The sequence below is a fragment of the Rhipicephalus microplus genome, chromosome 2 (assembly GCF_043290135.1).
Source record: "Rhipicephalus microplus isolate Deutch F79 chromosome 2, USDA_Rmic, whole genome shotgun sequence".
Taxonomy (NCBI): domain Eukaryota; kingdom Metazoa; phylum Arthropoda; class Arachnida; order Ixodida; family Ixodidae; genus Rhipicephalus; species Rhipicephalus microplus.
In genome coordinates, this window is record NC_134701.1 from 293,529,777 (window position 1) to 293,553,553 (window position 23,777).

At 44.8% G+C, this 23,777-nt stretch overlaps 1 protein-coding gene and 1 non-coding gene across 2 annotated transcripts in view; both read left to right on the forward strand.

The window, feature by feature from the left end:
• LOC119178181 (uncharacterized) overlaps window positions 1-23,777 on the forward strand; it is a 117,334-nt gene that overhangs the window by 84,470 nt on the left and 9,087 nt on the right. Inside the window, exons 12-13 of the mRNA XM_037429368.2 lie at window positions 15,327-15,594; window positions 20,866-21,192. Coding sequence (XP_037285265.2) covers window positions 15,327-15,594; window positions 20,866-21,192 — 595 coding nt within the window. The remainder of the gene's footprint in view (window positions 1-15,326; window positions 15,595-20,865; window positions 21,193-23,777) is intronic.
• TRNAS-GCU (transfer RNA serine (anticodon GCU)) lies at window positions 9,495-9,567 on the forward strand. Its single transcript has one exon. It is a non-coding gene; the product is annotated as a tRNA-Ser (tRNA).

Below are 23,777 nucleotides of genomic sequence, written 5' to 3' on the forward strand. Positions count from 1 at the left end.
AAAACTACCAAAAAAAGTGCGTATAAGACGCACCATTGTATAAGACGCACCTCCGAAAATTTCGGAAAAAAACCGCGTCTTATACACCGGAAAATACGGTACACAACTAGCCACTGAAAGCCAAACTTTACCAAGCCAACAGAAAATCCAACATCACGGTTTTCAAAATCAAGCGGCCTGGCTCAAAATGAGCAATTTGTTAAAAAAAATTGAACCTTTGAGAATAAATTCGTCTGAAAAATCGGCCACGAAAATGCATTAGTGCTATGGTAACCTTGACTGTACATTAATGAAGTCTGAATTATCCAACAAGTCTGAATTTTCGAAGTCCAAAAAATCCGCCGGCAATTGTAATTGTTGTCTTGAGGGGCTATAAGGGGCGTATTATCAGCATGGTAAAATAGAGATGAATGAATGATACTTGAGCACAAGTTTAACCTTCCTCTACATATCACAGTTTCTGTAATATATTGCAAACTTGGTGAGCATGAGGCAGTAAACCATGCACATAAATACACTTGCCAATTATTAAAATCGAACGCTTTTATAATCATCATCACCAGCATCCTACGGCTCTGCTGCAGCGCATTTATCATTGAAGCTCCCCCACTCGAAACATTTGCGTCCGCTTAGCAACCCTAAAATTATGGCACATATTCCTCAATTTGCATCTTAATAAAGCAAGTGAATTCTAAGTGCAATTTCTAAATGTCCTATTTAGCCCTATTACAAATACTTGTTTTTGTGCAGAGCTGCGTAGGAGCAAAGTGGGCCGTCCTGCCATGTGAAGCTCTAAAAGCATCTCACACAAATGTGTTTAAACACACTTCGCCATCATGTTGTGACCATATATGTGAACACTGAAATACAGAGGGCCAACCGAAAGTTTGAATTGCCAGAACTTGAATATGACGAGTCTGCCGTAAATATTGTACACTCTCATTAAGTGAAACCTGAAGGGACCGGGAAAATATGTTCGATTTGTGGTGACCTCGCTACTTACCGTAGCAGATGATCACCGCGAGTTCAGGCTTAGCGAGCCACAGGGCCGCATCTCCGTCACCTACTCACGTGTAGATCCCCGCTCTGCACGTGCTCAACCAACACAGCGTTTAGCGTGGCGCGGCCAAACATAGAGTGTCCGGTTAACAGAAATACACAAACACTTTATTGCTTTTGGCGGAACCTTGAACAACAGTACAACGTCCGCTCCCGGGATGCGACGAGCAAATGTTCCCGCACACGGACATTCACGATAAGGGGAAACCGCGAGCATGTCGCAGCTGGCAATGGCGAGCTTTGACACCCCTGTCGTGGCTATGCTGCGCACTTTCACGATGGCCACTGGGCCTGGTCGCGAGAGTTGCCTACAGCAAGTGCGACTTGGTGTGGTGCAACCACTTCAAGCACTAGGCACCACTTTTGGCTTAGCGTATGGTACTGAAGCAAACAATCAGGTAAACACGCCCGCTGGGGATGCCAAGGCACTCAGGCAGGCTGCAGTCCAGCGATTCCCAAAGGGAATGCAGACGAAGGAAACACGTGCTTACTAGGCGCCGATCAACTGAGGAGAGAGACTTTCCGGCGTGCACGTGACTCGGCCTCGCTGATTCTCGCATTCCCCAAAAACACGCGCCTTGCCCAGAGTATGGGAAAGGAAAAGGAGTGGCTGTACGGCGGTATGCCCGCGAAATGTTCGCAGGCGCTCCTTAGATCCCCACAGATTCAACAGGAGTTCTTTTTACTGAGAGATTAGCAAGGGTGCAGAATAGAAACATGAAACCAATCTTGGCACAAGCACTACTTATTTTTTATTAGGCAGCAGTTTTGTTCAACAGATCTTCATTTATCAAGAGTGTACTACAGTGCAGTAAAAGCTCGTTAATTTGGATTTTATGGGACAGAAGAAACTGTCTGAATCAGCTGAATGCTGCATTATTGAGAGTACAGTTAAACCTGAATATAACGAAATTGACGAATTCCTGGAAAAATTTGTTATAAAGATTTTTTTATATGCAGGATAGGTATGAAAATCGAGAAAATAAATGCCCAAATTAATTAAAAGGGGACTGAAGGCAGAGCTAACCCAAAACACTTATTTAACAGCAAAAAAGTCACTGGTTTTTCACAAAGGCGAGCAATGAACGCGATAGCTACAAGTTGAAGCTCACCCGCAGAATGGCAAGCATATCGAAATGTGCCTTGCGTTTCTCATGCACAAATAACGCCTGAAACGTACTCACAGGGACAGATGAACGCGAATAAGTGTCTCAGTTGTTACTTCACTGTGTCTGAAAAGCACACTCTTTTCGCAAACAGAGACCGTGCAATGATTGCAGTGACCTTTGTGCGCGCCCGGTAACTACAACAGAATTGTTTCGGGGAAAGCCAAAGGCCAGCCAAGATGTATGATCCTCCCCAGCGCGAGATAAGGGTGCGTGAGTGAGCGTTTACTCCCCTCCTGTCCGCGGGTCAAAGTACGCATGGGAGATGAGAGCCGGTGCCGCCACGTCATGACGATGTGGCGACGCGCGCTCCTTGCACTATCTTCAAACACGATAGTCCTCCCCCCCCCCATGATATACCCTTCACCAGTGGTAAGTAGTAAAGATAAATAGCTTGCCGTTCAAACGTTGAGGCTCGTGCTTCTCTGTGGCTGAATGAACACCTCGCACTCATGTTCCAAAGGTCCCAAGTTTGGTACCAGACGCCGAAGTCTTTTTGTGGATTTTTTCTTTCTTGCAATTTCATATACAGTCAAACCTCGTTATATTGAGGTTCAAAGGGGAGTCTTAATTATTACTTTGTTGTAACCATTAGTTTCTTATAGCCAATATCCATTTGTACCGACAATTGGCCAGCAAGAGAGAATGTACTCATCAACGAATATCACATTCAGCCCGCTGCGCACAGAAAAACCACAGTGGGAAGGCAGAAAAATAGCAAAATAATAAAGAACAATGCACTTTATTTTCGCCAAATTCAGCACACCAGCTTGCAGATCACTTCGAAGAAAAATAGTCCTTAATAGACTTGCTGACGTTTCCTCACGTGGATGATTGCTTTTTCAGTGGCAGCAGCTATTTTGAGTCCATCCTTGCCGTCATTGTAAGCACCAAAGAAGCGGCACAGGAGATCTGTCGCATCCAGTGCTTGTGCGGGTGTCGGTAAGTTGAGTTTGCCAATATTAGGCTCCGGGGTGTCGTCACATTCGTCACTGTCGTCATGCACGCCCGTCACCGAAGCCAGAATTTCCGCATCTGACAACTCTTCTGTTGCCACCGCATCAGCATTGGTATCGACGTACAAGCAGAAAGTGTCACAGTCAGGCACAACGCCGGCGTCAAGGAGAGCGTCCCATGATGTCTGGGCCTAGTCGCCCGTGGCACCCACTGGCGACATCGCCAAAATCTTCGGCCACTTTTTTTTTTCTTGACGCCAGACTCAACGGCTTTCAACATTGCCGATATTGTTATATTTTTGCGCTTACGCTTGCCACTTCCATCGTCCATCTCGTGTCTAGCAGCAAAAGCTGATAGAGGGTGTTGTTCTTCCAAAGCGAATGACAAGGAAGAAAGCCAAAATCTCTGCCGCCCACCCCTGAGTGGAGCTGAAAGGGAGGAGGAGGTCAGATGCGCGGGCGGGTCAACGAGTTCTACAGGAGAGAGAAGGCCGGCTGACGCGCACACTCACGCAAGTTGCTGTGCGGGTGAGTCCATTAGTTCCTGAGGAAAGGGCAGGCTGGGGGACTCGCTCCCACACGCGTGTTGGCTCCCGGGGAGCGCAAGGCAGAAGTTTTGAATTACCGCAGCCGTGATGAGACGTAAACCGCCGCGTGCTATAATATATTGAATTGGCATATGCCAAAATGATCAGTAAATGCTCATTGTGGACAAAGAATGGTTCATTATGTCCATTGTGAGGAAATTTTCACTTTGTTAAAATGAGGTTTTAAATACATGGGCATCTAGGGGAATTTCAAGGAGAATCACGATTGCTTCGTTATATCCATTAGTTTGTTATATACCTCTTCGTTATAATGAGGTTTTACTGCACAGTAGACTCTCAGTGAACGAAAATCTCTTAAACGGAACTACTGCTTAAACCAAACTATTGCCCCCGCTATGCTTGGTTTCTGACTTGTATTCTGCCCTCATGTTCACCTCTCAGTAAACGGAACTCATATTAAATAGAACATATTTTTCCCGTCTCTTCAAGTTCCGTTTACTGAGTGTGTACTGTATATAGATGCATATACATATACGGTGAGTGATGGTGATGCCCACATCGACGCAATGCTGGCGGCAAAATCCAGTCGAGAGTGTCCATACAATTGCTTTTGCAATAAAAACTGTGTTATTATTGCGTAGCAATTGTATGGACACTCCAGGTGGATTTTTGCCATCGCTGGCATGTTCCGTAACAAGTTCTAATTGATAACATAGCCCCGCGCATCGTGACTTTCACAAGCGGGTAAAAGTGCGCGAGCGCTGCAGAAGCAGAGATCAAATGAGTCAGCCCATCTCCAATTGCCTAGAAGGCGCATGAAATAACATCTCACGCGTGTTAGAACTTCCATCTAATGCTTATTCAGAAATGAAACCACCCGTCTTGAACGAGTATGAAACAGCGAGGTGTGGGGGGAAATCACTCGAGTAGCATTAATGAACTTTGATATTAAGGGAGGTCGTCATCTCTCTGGCGCGCTTGTTATCTCGGCGGTGATTATCAGTGCGCTTTAAACGCGAAGGGACTGTGTGAAAAGAGCACTGCTTTCAGGAGCGGCCATATTCGCTCACAACAGTGTTTTGTAGGAGTTCTGCGATATCAGATTCAGAAGAGTTGGCTGCCAGCCTTGCTTTGTATAACATTACAATTTTTTGCTATTATGTTTATTGTACTGCATTAAAAGTGCCATCGTGTTGCCAGAGCTAATCGGCTAATCGCGAAAGCTACCGGCCTGTGAACTTGAGACGCGGCGCGAGACGGAAGCGCTTGTTGAGTCGACCTCCGAAGATCCGTCGTCACCGTGGTCTCTGAGAGTTTCCATGAGCGCCTAGTCTGACATTCCATCGGTGGTGACGACACAATTGTCCGCAATTAAGAAAAAAAAACAATGCTGAACGTCATTGGGGGCCATACCATGTGCGTGCAGCTAAACTATACACGCACGCACTTCGTCGAGAATAAAGAGTGAACAACACCGATGCCACGGAAAACTATTCAGTACAGCACCCTCCATATGCAGCACAGCCCCACATATGTAGCGTGGCACTGCCAACGCAAAAGTAGTTCTTTGTCTGTTTGGAGGGGGGGGAGGGGGTGCACACCCGCACATGCACTTGTGGCGCCAAGAACGACGGCAACGCCGGCTCGTTGGGCGCAGGCCCACCTGCACGCCTCGCACTGACCTGCGCACAATAATGAGCACTTCCTCTCACCTGGTGCGTCGTGCGCGCCGCCACCGCTTCGCGCTGCGTCGGCTGCGAGACTGCGCGGAAGATGCATGCTTATTCCAAAATGCCAAAATCCGGAGCAAAGTTCCTAGATTGTCTGTGGGGAAAATTCATTATATCAAGGTTGTCTCCCGCTGTTACTTTGTTACATAGAGGTCACAAATGCATGTGCTTCTATAGAGCAACAGCAGAGAATAGAAAAACTTCGTTATATGGAGGTTCATTATGAGCAGGTTTAATTGTATAGAGGAAACAATAAATAAATATCAGTTATATCAATGCACTGTCTTTTTCATGAGAAATATGCAAGTCTAATGATCATTTTGCATGAGAGCAGTGCAAACTGCAATTTTTGTCAGCAACCTTATACAAGGTGTGAAAGTGCTCAAGACCCTTATGTGTTAATCTAAAATGTGCTCAGTGAAGCGATCTTGTAGACATTCTAAATTCGGACGGAGGCATACTGTTCGTTAAATCAAAAAGTGGGTGGTCCGCATCGGCTGCGAGAACGAGGGTAAATGAATAGCAAATGAGGGAAATGAAGTCTTGCATCACAATTTTGATGTCGGCTTGGGGACCGTATAGTAAGTTGAGAAGTGTTTCTAACATGTTTAGGAATGTGAAGCTACTATTACTCACTACACTCAAACCTCGTTATAACGAAGTTGAAGGGAAGCCACAATTATTTCTTTATATCTATTATTTAATTATATCGATTATAACAGTTTGTGGCAATGTATGCTCAGATGGGTGCACACCTATAAGCATGCAAAGAAGGAAACCGCCTCGTGGCCCAATGTACTGCTATGCGACCAAGCGTGCGACGGAAAATAAGCACAGTCAAATCTCATTAATTCTAACATGCTTAATTCGAACTCGCGCTGTGGTCTCGTCAAAGCTATGTGTATTCCAATGGGCGAAAACGCCCTGTAATTCATACGCTTAAGCACTTGCGACGGTTAATTCAAACAGACCACGCTCCAAAAATGCTCTCAGCACCATGCTCAATCCTGCGGCGGCACCTCTCAACGCTGCACGTGAAGAAGGAAAAGAAGAAAAGGAAAGAAAAGACTGTGGCGAATTGTTTGTTTTCTCTCAAATGCTGATCTGCGTCGCTCCTGTACCACGCATCTCCCTTTTTCGTCTCTGCACGTAGACCCCCTTCTCCTGTCAAGGCCGTGCTCAAAGAGAAAAAAAGAAAGAAAAAGAAAACTGTCGCAGAGAATTGACTCTCTCTCTAATGCCGATCTGCTTCTCTCGGCGTGGAGACACTCCTTCTTTCTCAGTGCAGTGGGTAGCAATGGAGACTCAGTCGTTGCCCTCGTCTTTAGAGAGTGTTGGCGCTGGACTTAGCCGCGCTACTATACTTTGCAAACTGCGTGCAAAATTGATTGCCTCGCTGCAAAGCAAGCAAACATGTGCAGACGCGCATCACCGATTACTTCAAAAAATGCTTTGCAAACTGCGTGCAAAATTGATTGCCTCGCTGAAAGGCAAACGTGTGCAGACGCGCATCACCTATTACTTCAATTAATGATTGATGTCCTCTGATTTGTGAATAAATGTAAGTCTTTGGAAGCTTCCCCATCATGTGTTTTCAAGTGAGAAAGAAATCGCTTTGCACCGCAGCGCCGCTTCTCGGTCATGTGACCCTCTGAGCGAGTCATCAATCCTCTCCGCTGGCTGTGTGAGCAGGACAGCGTGGGAGTTTTTAAAGAGCCGCGCCGTACAGTCGAACTCGGCATAAAACGATATATCTAACACATAACGTTTGATATTATTTTTTTATGTACTAGACGTTATATCCATTTACCGGTCAAATTTACTTTGTTACAACGAGGTTTAAAATGCATGGTTCTCAATAGAGCTTTCAAGGGGAATTTTTTTTCTTCATTATATATATTTCGTTATATCCCATTACGTTATAACGAGGTTTGTGTGTACTAAAATGTGTTGGCACTAATTTTCAAATGTTGAGTATGGAATGAGATGCGATTGAAAAGTATTTTTCCATTATTGTTTTGAAATGACGCTAGGAGGCACCGCCATTTAGCAGGACGTTTAGTGGTAATGCTAGGTACAACACCGTGTCAAGCAATTGCTCTACTCATGTCTTTATCACTATTTTAATTCAAACATCGTGATTTTGAAGCCGTTGGCTTATTCAAGTGAAATCATGGTGGAGGGAACCTCAAGCGGTAGCTGAAAAGAGCGTCTCCTTCATGTTTCCGAGGCTCAGCACACGATGGTGCTCGCCTTCATGGAGGAGCGTTGCCAGCTCGCAGTGAGAGCATTGAGCTGGGGCACGGCTTCACCGTCACTGACCGGCAGCGGCTGTTGCAGGAGCTAAGTTATGCACTTAGCCATGAAGGGCCTGCCCAGGAAAAAAACAAAGAAAAACAGCATACCCATGGAGTGACGAATGATGAGTGGGGGTAAGCTTCAAAGTTTCATCAGTAAATTGTGAATCCTCCCGTACGTCCGTCTGTCTGTCTCCGTCTGTCTGTGTACGACAACAGAGACTGACAGACAGACAGGGTGGCTACGACAACGGAGAAGGGACTGAGCTACAGCGTAAGTGCATGAGGCCTGCTGCGACGCTGCTGCTATCATATAGGCACAAACGTGAGTGACCGTCGAATGGTCTGAACGATTTGTTCTTTGACATTGGTGTATATTTCCAGGCCACTGGCTCGCTGGCATCCAATGATAGGGTCAAGTTGTCGCACAAGCTACGCACGGTTTATTTCGACAAGCGAACACGTCGTCGGAACTCTTTTTTCGTCAACTATTCAAATGCATTATTTACCTCGCTTAATTGTCTCTGCTCGGCTGCAGCAGCAACACAGGCGAGACGAAAAATTGTGGCAGATAATGGGAACGCCATGTTTTCAAAGTGCCCGGATACTGAAAAGGCGCCAGGCGCTTACATTTAAATTTTATCTATGCCGCCTCGTCGCCATTTCATTCTTTCCATTCTTTTTGTTTTGGACAGTCTCTCCAACCATTTCTTCGCCTCTTTCCGAAAAAAAAAAATGGAAACAGACACGTGACACCTTGGCTCACGTGACATAGAACGTCAAGGCATTCGTCATGGCTCAAATGGGCCCATCGCGTGCTACTCCGTGGAACGGAAAGCCTTCGTCTGAATTTTGGAATGCGTACAAGATTGCACCACATAACTCGTGCCTTGTTACATACCAACATCGCGACTGTGCATTTGTGATCACCGGAGACCAGATTGTAGGCAAATGCCTATTTTGTTCCTTGCATTCCTATTGTGCCATTTTGATATATGAGCACGAATTAGAGGCTAAGAAAAGCTTTTATGGTGTTTTTATAGTGCCTGTAAATGCCTATTTTGAGTGTTTGTGCCTAAATGCCTATAAATCTCTATAAATGCCTATTTTCCAAATGAGTGCCTATATGAGTGCTATCCAAGCCCAAATTTAGTTTTCAAGCATGGAGTGAAACTGTTATTCATGTAAAAAAGGCAACATTGATATTTGCAAACACTATAAGGTTCAACAAAGACAAAGCTGATATACTGCGAGCGATTGGAGGAGGAGCATGAGGGGTACAAAATACGCTATTCCTGCAGCCTTAAGTGGAAGAACGTCTCAGTGTCTGAAGCGGAAGGAGGAGAGAGAATTAAAGATGGGGAAAGAAAATAAATGTGACATCTATGGCCACGGAGACGGTGACCGCCTTCTACAGACAGCTGTCCAGTGCCCTGAAGGAACTGAAGAACCACCCTAAAAACTTGTGTGTTATGATGGGAAAGGAAGAGCAGGTTTTTCTGGGCAGCCGCCGGTAGCTGGAGAACGAATGAAAAACCATGAAAGGCCACTCATGGAATGCTCTTCTTGATTCAGTGGTGTTGAAGGTCACCAAATCGTTATACTTCATACAGCGAAGCCTGAGACAGGTGCTGGCATGGTTACAATCAACGGTGTATTTAGCATACATTCTCCATAGGCTTGAATACACTTGTTCCGTACGAGACCCCTTGTCATATCTCTCTAAATGACATGCCCCGCCGCGGTGGTCTAGTGGCTAAGGTACTCGGCTGCTGACCCGGAGGTCGCGGGTTCGAATCCCGGCTGCGGCGGCTGCATTTCCGATGGAGGCGGAAATGTTGTAGGCCCGTGTGCTCAGATTTGGGTGCACGTTAAAGAACCCCAGGTGGTCAAAATTTTCGGAGCCCTCCACTACGGCGTCTCTCATAATCATATGGTGGTTTTGGGACGTTAAACCCCACAAATCAATCAATCAATCTTTAAGTGACAAACATAAAAAAATACACAGAACAGGAATTCAAGATTTGTCCTAAGCCATTACTCAGAAATTCACCATTGTTAATGACTTTTCATCCCCACTTTCATACGTTTGTTCTGGTGTGCCGCAAGGGAGTGTTCTCGGTCCACTGCTTTTGCTTATTTATAATAATGACTTACCAAGTAATTTATCCTCACAAGTGCGCATTTTCGCTGATGACTGTATAATTTACCGAGCAATAACTAGTACTTATGACCACGTAATAATTCAAAATGACCTCGACCTCATCAGCAATTGGTGTAATAGTTGGCTAATGTCCCTTAATTCAAGTAAATGTAAAGTAATGTCCTTCTCTCGCAAACATTCTAACTCTGAGTTTTCTTACTTTATTATTGGCAATACCGTATCTTGTGTTGACTCTTTTAAATATTTAGGTGTAACCTTCACATCTAACCTTTCTGGAACTACCCACATCACCAACATCTGCAGTGACGCCTCACGATCATTAGGCTACATACGCCGCAATCTACGTAAGACGCCCTCAAATATACGTGCTTTAGCTTACGTAACATTTGTTCGCCCTCAGCTAGAATTTGCTTCTGCAGTTTGGTCCCCTCATTACAGCTATTTAACTAACATGCTGGCATCGATCCAGAATAGAGCCGCTAGATTCATCTCACAAAACTACGACCATAGCGCAAGCATAACACAAATTAAAATAAACTTATCACTTTCCACTTTGAGCAGCCGACGTGATCTAAACCTCCTATCATTATTCCATAAATACGCACATGAAACAAGGCCATTATCATTGACATTGCAAACATCTGCATTCACATCAAAGAGACTAAATAATCATCTTTCATTCACGCGCATATACAGTAAAACTTACATTTTTAACTCATCTGCACTCCCCCGTGTCATCCGCATGTGGAACAGCCTTCCAAATGAGATCGTTGCAGAACGCAATCGGGAAAAATTCCGGCACCTTTTACTCGCCCATTTACGAGATTAACTGCACGTTTTATTCATATCAAAATCGGCACCTACGCGTTTATCCTCTACTAGTATCTCGCTTTTTTTTCTCTTACTTTAAACTTATTTTGTTTGATGGTTTGAATACTAACATGCCATTCAGTTCTGTTGTGTTTTATTCAGTGATGTTTTCTTCTGAATAATGGAAAGTATATTCACAATTTGTGCTTGTTTTATTTAGCTTGTTTTAAATCATTATCTCACGCGTATACTCATCTGATGTTCATTGCCGTTCTATTCCTATTAAATTTATTATTAATATTTTCTCATTCTTATTCCTGTTAGGATTTGTATTATAATTGACATTTAGTTCATGTTATTGTTTGTTCAGAATCATGTATGTATTCCCTTTATGCTCCCCTTATACAATGCCCTGTTGGGTCTGTAAGGTATTTCAAATAAATAAATAAATAAATAAACTGATAGCTGTAACAATTTGAAAAATGAACTAGGATGGGAATCACCATCACCGCGTCGAATTAACTGCGGTTAAAGCTCATTTCATGGTAAAACTCGCATTTGAAAACGAATGTACCTAAGTCCTCTTCGGCACTGGTAATTAAGATCTTAGAATGTCGTATGAGATATAATATTTCTATTAATTCGTTTTTTGGTACTTTTATGACAGAATAGAAATTGCTTATAAAGAGAACAAAGTGTGTTGTGCCAATGAAGGCATGTTTTCTTTGACATTGTAACACATCTGCTGTAGCTCCTTCGGGTAAAAAGTGTGATGTGCACGCGGATTTTGTTTTGTTTGTAATTTACTTTTTAAGCACCCCTCTCTAGCCTACGTAATAAGTTGTAGTTAGACACTATAAGTTCTTGCATGCCCAATGAAAAGCGTCCTACTATGGTGATTGTTCAAACTGGTTTGCTACGAGCCACCAAAGTATAATGCAAAGAAGCAAGCCTGAATCCCTTGCCTCTCGTCCCATGTAGCCATCGCGAGCCTAATTTCTTCCCTGCTCTCTTCGGAATCGGGGCTGGACAACCACGTGATGCATACGCACCAAGAACATCTTGCGTAAGCAAGGTCATGTGTGCATGACAGGGCCCAGCCTACTCGTGCACACACGCCATCGATGTTGTGTCGTTTCAGCGTTCTATGTTGTGTATTTACAGTTTCTGTGGGATAGATCAGTCAGTGCGTGCACTTTAGGAGAGGCTGGCAAGGAACATGTATTGTGACCGCGATACACCACGTTACTCTGCTGAAACTGCGTTCAGAGACGACGCACCAAACACAAGCTAAGCGTTGTCAGGGTTGGTGAAGGCACGATGCAGGAACGACGAGAAGACCAACGCATTAAAGCAAAATGGAGTAGTAGTAGTAGTAGTAGTAGTAGTAGTAGTAGTAGTAGTAGTAGTAGTAGTTGTAGTAGTAGTAGTAGTAGTAGTAGTAGTAGTAGTAGTAGTAGTAGTAGTAGTAGTAGTAGCAGCAGTGGTAGTATATGTGGTTTTACATTAAAAAAAAAAAAACACGATATGAATATGAGGAATGCCGTAGTGGAAGTCTTGGCAAATTTTCACGATCTGGTGTTCTTCGAAGTGCACTGACATCGCGCAGTACACGGGCTTCTGTTCTTTCACCTCAATTTAGGTGTGACCGCCGAGGCCACAATCGAACACGCGGTATTAGGGTCAGCAGCAGAATACCCTATAGCGACTGGTCCACCAAAGTGGACGCGAAACGAGGGCTGATTAGTGAATAGCACCTCGAGGCTATTCAAAACAAAAATGAAAGTAATAACAAGCTGAGATTCCATTTGCGATTCTTATTATTTTTCTCAACTTTCATCCATTGTACAGATTTTCAAAGGGAAGTGCTAAGACACAGGGAAAAGAAAGACATAAAGACAGAGTGCTGTCTTTCTTTTCCCTTTGTCTTTGCGCTTCCCTTTCAAAATGATATGAAGCAGCTGGCCCAAACCAAAAAACTCCTCATTCATGCTACACAACAGAACACAGAAATTGTACATGCCAAGTAGAGTAATGTCACGTGGAACGCTCTTAATGAGGTACCGTTTAAAATGGAGGATATAATCAGGAGGCAGGACATTTTTCATGTTTTTTTACATATAGCTAGCATTTAACAAAGATCTGATGAAGAGCTTATGGTATGCAACGTCAGCCCACCAATGTCAGCGTAAAGAAGTAATGTAAAAACAAGACTATTCCTTGCTGTACGTCACTCCCTAGGTCTTGGGGCGTACGCCTGCGAGAAGGGCAAGTGGCATTCATTAGAAGTTGAGTGTTTTTCCGCGACATGTAATTTTGCAAATCTTAACAAAAATGATCTGGAGTGCCCAGTGCACCATTGCGCTTGTCAGCTCGAAATGCCCAAACCTAGTGAGGGGCCCTTTAAGTTGTTCACTGACAAGGGAGAAATTGGTCCTACGCGATTAGACCTAGCATCCCTCTCTTCTGGGGCATGGTTATTTGCTCCTGCGCTGTCCTTCCCAGCCTCAACGAAATGAAAGAGACCCAGGAGAGTGTTAATTGAATGGAGGACACTTGACACACAATGCTAGACAATAAAACAAAAAACTACATACTGCGAATCGCGCGGGAAATTTATGCCGATGTTCAATCATTGGTACCGTCATGCTATCTTAAACAATATTATTGTTTTTTGCTTCTTGCTGTAGATACAAGTCACCGACGTCGTTGTTTTGAGATATTTCAATTTTTGTAGAAATTTATTGTGCCCATATTTTGATTTTGAGGGCCTAAAACGGTGTTTTACCTGCCTGTCTTTGGTGTCTAAAACACACTTTTTTAGTGCCCAAAAATCGGGCCTCTAGTGACCACGCACTTCTGAAAGCTCGGGACCGTGTTGGCTGTCTTAAAATGCTGGCTTTGTTCTTTTGTGTTGTACATGTGTGGTGTTTTGCCCTTAGCGCGCTCCGAGTATTATCCGAAGCAACCGTGTTGAGGCCTAGTATTAACGAATTAATCAAAAGTTTGATGCCATTAAACAATGCATATGCTGGCCAAGGCCAGAGAACACACCTGAATCATTTGATTATCCAGATTAATTAGTGTTGAATTAACTAGCTCATGCTTTACCATAATGCTGTTGCCCAGCTACAAGTGCTTTTTAATGATGAAGTATTTCAAGCCTTCATAAGAAGTTCCCTGCAATGCATCTCTTAAGGTGTAATAACTGTGTCGCAGATGTGGCAGTAAGTTTACCTGTGTTTAAAAATAAAGTGTGTAGCTTAGTTTTGCCATGAATGTATACAGTGCTTTGGGATGAGCTTTCAGAGAAAAAGTTCCCTGAAAGGTCGAAACTAGAGCTGTGCGAATGGCAAAATTATCAATGGGAAGCGAATTCAAATATTGAAGTATGAGTGCGAATCGAATCAAATATTTTTTACATTTTTTTTCGAATACCGTGAAGCTAAATTGTAGAATAAAAAAAAAAAGTGAGCGGATTCCTTAGGATGTCCCCATGATGCAGCAACATGACAGTGTTTCTTTTGGCTAGGTTAATGAATCGTTGGAGGGATGGGTGTTTCGCCTTATCAAAAATGCGGCAACGCATAGCCCTGATTGGATTTATGTACGTGGTTTGTTGCAGCCAAAGTGTTGCCGACAACATTTTACAGGTGAAAAGCCTCTCCTACTCTTTCAACTTCTTTGGAAGCCCAACTGATGGAGAAGGCAAGGGTGTGCTACCTTCGAATGCGGAGTTCAAACTCTCTTTTTTTTTTTACTATATAAGAATATCTAAAATTTTGGATGCTCAAAATTTTTTGTGTCCTATTTTTGGCTTTCCTGCATAAATTTCAAGTCCAAAATAGCAATAACTGTGTTATCACCACATGTATCATGTCCATGTTGGAACCATCGTTTTCCTAAGTCAATACGTTTTTGAACGTAGCAGAGCCTGAAAGACAACTTTGCTGCAATACGAGTGTGATGAGGTGAAGCACATTAAAAATTTGAAGCAGCAGGGTTTAATTTTAATGGGACGACTGTATTTATTTTTGGGAAGTTTGAATAGAAATATTTCAGTACGAATTGAGTCGAATAGCAAACGCTATTGAAAAATGTTTGAAATTTCGATTATTTGCCCACCCCTAGTTAAAGTTGAACGTAGAATTTGTAAGTGCTGCTTTGTGGGAAGGTGTCCCTTCTTTGTATTGTTATTCAAGTGTTCAAAGTTACGCTTGGTAAAGGGAGGGCAAGAGGCATTAATGCCTGATGGGGTCGTCCCACCTGAAGCAACAGTTTCCACACAAGCGCTGGTGCCATCAATGGAAGTGATGATATAGCTTGAAAACATGTAGAAGGAAACATGCATAAAGTGTCACATACAATGTGGAGTACTCATGCAAAGAATAAGTTATCATATGCAGGAGTGTATGAAAAATTGCACACGTTGCATTGTTGCGCATGCTAATAATTATGCAAAAATAAAGCTATATAAACAATGGCAATGTTCGTCTGACTACATTGTAAGCTGAAAGATAATCATTTATGGCAAACTAATTGGTCACATTGTTAGAGTTTCATGCGGATGCCAAGGTGATGATGCTGCACATGCAGGGACAATGCGGGCTGGACACCACTGCACTATGCGGCCCTGGAGGGTCATGCCGAGGTGTGTACCCTGCTCATGGAGGCCGGTGCGCAGGCCTCAGAGACGGACAATGAGGGGCGTACACCACTCATCTTGGCAGCACAAGAAGGACACACACAGGCTGTGCATGCCATGCTGGACTTTGGAGGCCATCCGCCATCGCTGGTGGACCACAGGGCTCACGATGGCCGCACCGCTTTTCGGGTGGCTGCCCTCGAAGGACACAAGGAAACTGTAAGTGCGCTCATGCATACCCAAGTCTCTGCTACGTAGTCTTCTGGTAACCATGTTGCAACAAAAGGGGAATGGATTCTTTGTTGGATGCCACCTAATTAAGCCAATGAGTGCATCAGGGGCCTTTAACTGTAGTGTAGAATTATGACCATAGGTTGGCAAACTCACTTGTGAGTCGACTTGCTCAACCTCAGATCTAGTCATGAGTCTGAGTGAGTTCGGGTGAGTAATATTTTGGTGAGTTTGGGTCCGAGTGAGTCTAAGTGAAGAGGAAAATTTTGGCAAATTCTTCAGTTTTAATTGTTATCCTAAGCACATGCTTGCCACTTCTCTTTCCACGGAAATAAGCTGTAGTCAGTACTGAACCACGTAGGGCATCACAGCTTCAAACATCACCATTATTTCAATAAATAGCGCAGCAATGTTGTTGTTTTCTGTGCAATAGCGCGCGTAGGCAATATAGCCTGCTTACGCTTCGGTCAACATAGTCCATGTCGCAAGGATTGAAAACTTGGGTGTTGCGCTTGAAGCACGGTGATATGAACACAGCCGCGTGGCTGAGCACTGAGCTTGAAGCACGTTGGACTGCAACGCACGCTCTGAAGTGCGTGCTTGATGACCCACTGCTGACATTTGTAACGGCACTGCCATTTGCCGTTTAGCGATGGTATGTATGGTCACATATATTCCATACATTCTTTTTCGGTTCCTTTTTACTCTGAAGGTGTTCAGGGTAGTTGTCAAATACCATTGGTAGTGCAACAGGATTCAGGCGGGGTCTCTCTCTGGCTATCTCGTTGGCGAGAACGCCCGATTTAGCATTTAAAATTCTTTAAAGTAGATGTCCTCAAAATGCTTCTCGTAAAACACACATGTCTGGGGCAGCTTGAGCCGCTCCCACTTCGCAAGTCACGTCCGACTGCACAGGAAACACAGACACCTTTTCTGGGATTGTGCGATAGCCACTTGGGCCTCTCTCCTGATGCCTCTCCCCTTGTATCATGTCTTTGTGGTTCCAAGTGGCATAAAGAACAGTGTTGACACGCTAAAAACAGCACACGTGTTACTGATACAGTGTTACTTAAGCCTAGTGTTGGCTTGGCTACTAACAGCTATAATTTCGTCTAGGCGGCGTTAGTTGTGTACCACTTTTCTCCATGAAAAACGGCGTGTTTTTTGAAATCCTTGAATCTAAGTGGACCCTGGAGTTCGATGCAAAGAAATTTGAAAAACTATCGGTCTAGATTTGAATAAATATGGTTCTTGTTTTGTTGTACACACCTGGAACGGAGCGGTTGGCACAGTGATTTGATGCTGTCATCTGGAAGCGCTGGTGCTTGTCCAATTCAGCGCTCGCTTGTGACAAAAGTGCTCTGTTACGAATAATACGCATCCCGATATGCTTTCTGACACAGTAGTTTGCAGGGCAATATGTCGTACTTCGCAGAAGCGTTTTTTTCTCGCGTTCCAGCTGCTCAGTGGCACATAACTCTTTTGCGGCGTCACACCACTAAAGAAACCACCCGTCACACATGCCTGCACCAACGAATCGTACTCGAGCACAGGAAACATAAGGCTCGCTACCCCCCATACACGATCACAAACAAAAAAATCGCGAGAAAGAGCATGGACATGCACAAATCCTCCTGCAATCACACTGTAACATGAAGGTCGCGGGTTCAAATCCCAGCTGCGGCGGCTGCATTTCCGATGGAGGCGAAAATTCTGAAGGCCCGTGTGCTCAGATTTGGGTGCACGTTAAAGAACCCCAGGTGGTCGAAATTTCCGGAGCCCTCCACTACGGCGTCTCTCATAATCATATGGTGGTTTTGGGATGTTAAACCCCACATATCAATCAATCAATCAACACTGTAACATGAAGTGTCGTCCGCTTTGATGAGTGGAGTTTTAGCGCCCTCACCAAAAAAAGCATCTGCAACTGTCAACTTGGTGGAGATGCACTAGCTTATTGACGGCGACATGATGCAACAGGCCGCACCTTCTTTTTTATTCAGAAGCCGTGTCACAGCAATTCACAGCTAGCTATGGCGAAAAACAACCGTTCGTTTAAAAAAATGAAGCTTTTTTTCATCTCTGGCACGGCTAGCGTTGTTTTATCTCTGGAACAGTTTGATCTGCTTCTTCGCCATCCAGGCAACCAAGGAGGAGTAAAAAAGTTTCAATTTTTTAAATCCTCCTTGTAGGCAACATAGGTGAGTAGATGAAATGGCTACTTTGAGAACATCACATTTCAAAGATGAGAGATATATATAATTCTTACTGTTTCATTACATTTATTATATTTTATTATTATATTCTGCACTTTTCTCTGTTTTATATACACGCAAACTTCGATATAATGAAACCGGATATAACGAAATATTGCTTATAACAAAGTAAACGAAAATAGTTTTGCAATAAACACAGTGGTAGGAATAAACTGTCATAGTGAATTTACGGATATAACAAACTTATTTTCGTGTAAGATGCAACTTTGTTATAATGAGGTTTGAGTGTATTACATACAGCATGCTTGCTAGGCTAGCATCTGAAAATTCAAAATGGCAAATGAAAAAAAAAAAAGAACTTCTCTACCGACAAGTGAGGATAATGTTTGTCCCAGAAATAAAATGAAGTACTATAATATTCATAAGTTACATCGGAGGTGGTCAAGTGCGAAGACAGGGCCAGTTTCCGGTGAATGTCCCAGCACTAACACCCCAAGCTATTACATTGCGAAAAGTATGTGTTGTTATTTGTTAAGGTAGTGAATAAATGTTTTGTTTTGGTTGCTCTGCTGTGTCCATGTGTTCCGGGAGTGTGGCTCTCCTATTTAGAGACCCCCAGAAGTCATACACTTGACAGTGACTGCTCAGTCATGCACTTGACAGTGAAGCTTTGTTTGCTTTCAAAAAACAAAGCTTTTTCTTATCTACACATGTGCATTTGGCACCTAGAAGAACCAGTTTGCACTAGCGCTTTTATAGCCGAAAAATCCTTTTACGGGCTTCTTATATAACAGCCACGATGTTGTGCTCCAAAACAAAGTAGTTTTTGCTGCAGGTTCCACGACTGTTCTTTTTGCCACCCCATCAAGTGCAGGCACAAAACAGAATGATTAGCTACTGGCAGGGAACAATCTCTGAACACCAAGTGTCTCTGTACAACCTACTTACAGGGACTACGGGTAGCCGAAACGGTGTCACGACTCTGTAGAAACACTTCTTTCTGTTTGGACCCCCTGCTCAAAAGCAAAACAACAAAAGCAGACACACACACCCAAGCTTCCTCAAGCTCACTGAGTGCCTCCTTCTTGTCTCTGAGCAAAAATACAGTGCCATTTCAGACGTTAGTGGTACAGTGTAGGATCACCAATCATAGGTTGCACCAGGTGGAGCCACGTTGTGCCAGTTAAATTTGATGCAAATTTTAAACTCACCTTGAATGTACGCACAGCCTTTTAGGAGCCTGTAAAATGCGAACCCGAGGCTTAATAAGCATGACCATTATATCGAAACAAGAAGGAAAGAAAATGAGAGGAAACGTTGCGGACAAACTTTAGAAAATTAATCTATATTCTTTAGGAGACAAAAAGAAAGAGCGAGATGTTAAAAAATACAATTTTTCTGAATATTTGTCGCTGGATTGTAAAAAAAAAAAACATGAAAGCCTGAGCAATATATATGTCCTTAATATGTCTCCATATACTAAAAATAGATGCAGTGCTGAAAACTGCGTGTAAATCTGACCAAATTTGGAAATGCTATATTGTCATGAGTAAGAGGGCACAAGGCATGTGCCATGCTCTGAAATGTGGTGTTGGTGCGCGAGACCCCCGATGATGCGCATAAGCGTCACGTCGAGAAACAAGATTGGACAAGCAGGCTCGTGGCATGCTACCCGAGCCGTAATGAAAAATCTCGAAGGATGAGCTGTCACTGTGCTTTGGGGCTTTGAGCTGCGAAGACATGGGAAATTAGTGTTGCTACAGCGATGGGAGAAGCATAGCCGCCTGGTTGTGAAGGTTGTTGGCGCGAGAGGTCCAAAAAGTGGCCGTCGATCTCGGAGGTCCCGAATGAGGCTACCTGGATTTGTCACATCCTTGCACAGCAGTTAATGGTGGTCTTGCAGCTATTTCACTTCGCGCCAGGGTGGTAGCAGCCCACACCAGTCTGCAGGGTGTACCCGTCAGCAAGAGAGTCCATGACGAGCTAAGCCTAGCCTAGCGAGGCTGAAGTCTGCGACAAAGACCAGAACACCGGCGATGAAGAAGAGCTGCTCGTTTGGCGAGATCAACCGACGCCAACCGTAGGAAGCTGAGCAGGACGTCAACGAAGTACTCTACAAACCGTCGACATGGCAACGAAGAGAAATTGACGTAAACTGTAAGAACGTTTAATCGTTGAGAAGTCATATTTGACTAGAAGTAGGGCTAGGAACAGGGCTAGGGCTAGGAACAGATTGAGAATGGTTTACATTACGTTTTCCTTGTGCTATTATTGGGTAATTTTGTGTCCATAAGTGTTTGGTTTCACTTTCATTTTTTGTTGTGATAAAGGGGGTTTGTTTTGCCACACAAGTCTCCCGTCTATCAATCCAGTCGCTTGCAAGCGTTCCCGAGATAAATTGTGACATGGAGCTTCTCGAAGTGCGCCTGTATTCACCATGGGCGCTTGCACTGGTGAGCTTTCTCAAGGCAGAAGTAGGCTACAAGTTAGAACTAACTTCGAATACATAGAAAATGGCTTGGTAAACACATGCGAGGAGGTGTAGCAACGTACTTAAATGGGAAGATTTCAGGAAAAAGCTTGTTTAGTAAATTTGTGTTCAGGAAAATGCAACTAATAAGCATTAAAGCTCATGTACATCAGAGCTGTGCTTTAGAGATTGAAAGGCATGTAAAAAGATGATGCCTTTGGGCATTCGACTACAGCTGTTGAGCGTGAATTCCAACTGGTTATATGTTGTGGGGAAATGTGAATGTCAAAATATGTTGGTGTGTTGTAAAAACTGGGTTATTTCTTTAGTTTGATAGGACTGAATAGGCTGCCCATGTGCATTGCTTAGATATGTGTCCTTCTTTGTACTAACTCACCACGGTAATGGTGATAAAATACTTTCATTTGCTTGCAGTCTTGCTTAATTTGCAGAATGCCAGCACTTTGTCTTGTGCCTTGTGAACTGTATGAACAATGCATCAGCTAGCCAGCTCTTGAAGAGTAGAGCTTTGCCAATCCCAGATGGTCTCCCCTTGTATCTGATCCTATGCAGGTGCACGTCCTGCTTAGTTACAATGCGGACGTCAACTACCAGGATGCAGATGGTCGCTCAACACTGTATGTGCTTGCCTTGGAGGGCCGGGTGGACATGGCAGACTACATTCTGGCTCGCGGAGCCGACCCCGAGATTGGCGATCTCGAAGGGCGTACGCCACTGCACGTGGCTGCTTGGCAGGGCCATGCCGACTTGGTTGAGCTGCTGCTCAGCCGCGGAGCAGACGTTGATGCAGAGGACAGTGACCAACGCACTGCCCTGCAGTCGGCCGCCTGGCAGGGACAGGCACACGTGGTCAAGCTCCTGCTGGAGCGAGGGGCTCAGGTGGGTGTGCTATGTGCTACGGCCTACACCAATGGTGTTCTGTATTAACAGCTGTGCACTAGCTAACCACCGCTTCCGCGAAGCTTTTCTAACAACGACAACAACAAAATGCAAGTGAACCTAATTTTTTTTACATAAATGCCATCTCAGAGGCCATCAGTGGGGTACCAACTTTTTCACGAGTGGGAGGGGGGGGGGGGAGGAATATCTTTATACACGTGTTTTTGCCATACGGGCTCACGCACGCACTGCATACAAATTCGGAAAGAGGAGGTGTGCTTCTGCTGCCTCGAAATTCGGCAGATTCGCGACTGCCACAGCGCGCTTCATCTCGTAGGTTTTAAGTATATTCTTTTAACTGCAGCGGCCCATTTCGTAGCCATCTTCTGGTCACGAGAAAACTTGTGAAAAGTGACCTCATCGCGAACGTAAGTGCTGGAGCAGCCATATGCCGCGCAGTGATTCAGCATTGCGAGTCCACTTCAACTTTGCACAAGCAGAACTAGTAAATATCGGATGGTGAAAATCTTTAATCAGAAGAAGAGAATGGTGCAATGGCAAGAAACCCCTACAAACTGGAAAAACTGATGCTTTGCCAGGCAGAAGATCGTAGCAGGAACAAGGCACAACCGTGTAGTAAACAAGCTGAGCAGGCTGAGCAACGCATGTGGCTCGGTGCAGGTTGCCCAGTGGGCGGGGGCTCGACCCTGACGGTAGCGTCACCTCCCCGTGTGTTTATCTCTCCCGTGCTCCGCCTTTGCACGCGCGCATGCCGGGGGCGGCGTTTCTGTCGTTAAAGTTTGCTCGCTTGTAGTGCCATTGTTTGATCGAACCTTGTGAAAAACCTCTGTAGACATGTTGTAAGAGGTCACGGATACCGAATTTGCAATAGCTTCGCGAATTCAAAACCTCTTCAGTGTCCCTTTAAAACCATGTATGAATTCTGCTCTGGTAACGGCGCGGGGCGATAGACGGTGCCACATGCGGGTGCGGTGCGTGTTCTTGGGGGTTGCAAGAATCGGGGAGGCCGAGTCACGTGCGCGCCGGAAAGGGTCTCTCCATAGAGTAGTAATATTGCCACCATTGATGAACAAGCCGCTGTGGCTGATACTCGTTTTGGGCTGCGAAGAAGAAGAGAAGATTTTCGTTGCTCTGGTTCAGGTGAACTCCTGGCTGTAGGTCTTGTTTTGCTCGTGACATTACTGGTGGAGGTGCTGGGTACGTGTACTTCGGCTGTGTCGGCCATCTTGGAGACAGCTACATCTCCCAGAGCAAGAAGCAGCCGCCGCCTGCGTGGGCAATGTCACGAGCAAAACAAGACCTACAGCCAGGAGTTCACCTGAACCAGAGCAACGAAAATGTTCTCTTCTTCTTCGCAGCCCAAAACGAGTATCAGTCACAGCGGCTCGTTCATCAATGGTGGCAATATAAAAGGCCAAAAGAGGTCACTTCCATAGACCCCTGCGGCTGATTTCGGTTCGCAGCGCACCTAACGGCTGGGGTGAAACTTTGCAGCCTCAGAGATGGCAGACCGCCGAAAAGACTGTCTGGAAGGCCATATTGTAGTGACTAAATTTATTATACAGCCTCCTAGACCACTTCTACGTGTGTGTGCTCATCTCTGAGGCCATACTTTAATTTTTTTTTACATGTCGTTTGTATGCATCGATGAGCTTCGTGTAAGCTGCACCGCTAGAGTGCCAAGCACACGAGGTCATTGTGTGTCTATGCACACAATTTACAGTCGAAGCTCGATATATCGAATGGCGCGGCGATCGCGAAATAGTTTGATATATCCAGAATTCGATATAAAAAAATCACGAAAAAAATACGTCAACAGCTTGCTGAAAACAACCAACGAACCGTTCAAGCGTGGTGCAGTAAATACTCACTTGAAGATTCAAACATAGTATTTATTGTGTTGGTTTAAAATATTGAAAAAGAGTAGACTGCTTTTTGTTGGCCATGGCGTGTTTGACGACTGCGTCCTCAATATAGTCCAGGCGATCCATAAGCGATAGGCTGGTGCCTTCAATCGCGCCACAGTGGCGGCGCACAAGGGCCAAGGCAGCTACGACCTCAGCTGATGTCGGGAGCGGGGCACCATCATTGCTTGCAGGATCCACCTCCGCAGAGTCTTCATTTGGCTGCTCAGCAGTAGCTTCGGCGACAATCTCTACATCCGTGAGCTCCGCCGTTGTAAGCTTCGCCGTTCGGAGTTAGGCCTGTCGCGCATGACTGCGTCCTCAATATAGTCCAGGTGATCCATAAGTGATAGGCCGGTGCCTTCAATCGCGCCGCAGTGCAGGGCCAAGGCAGCTACGACCTCAGCTGATGTCGGGCGCGGGGCACCATCAGCGCTTGCGGGATCCACCTCCGCAGAGTCTTCATTTGGCTGCTCAGCAGTAGCTTCGGCGACAATCTCCACATCCGTGAGCTATGCCGTTGTGAGCTCCGCCGTTCGAAAGTTAGGCCTGTCGCGCACCACAGCGCGCGACAGGCCTAACTCCGAACGCACGAACACTGCGAGCACAACGACCGATTCCTGCCGATGCTACGGGGGAGGAGCTTGCAACAAGTGCGCA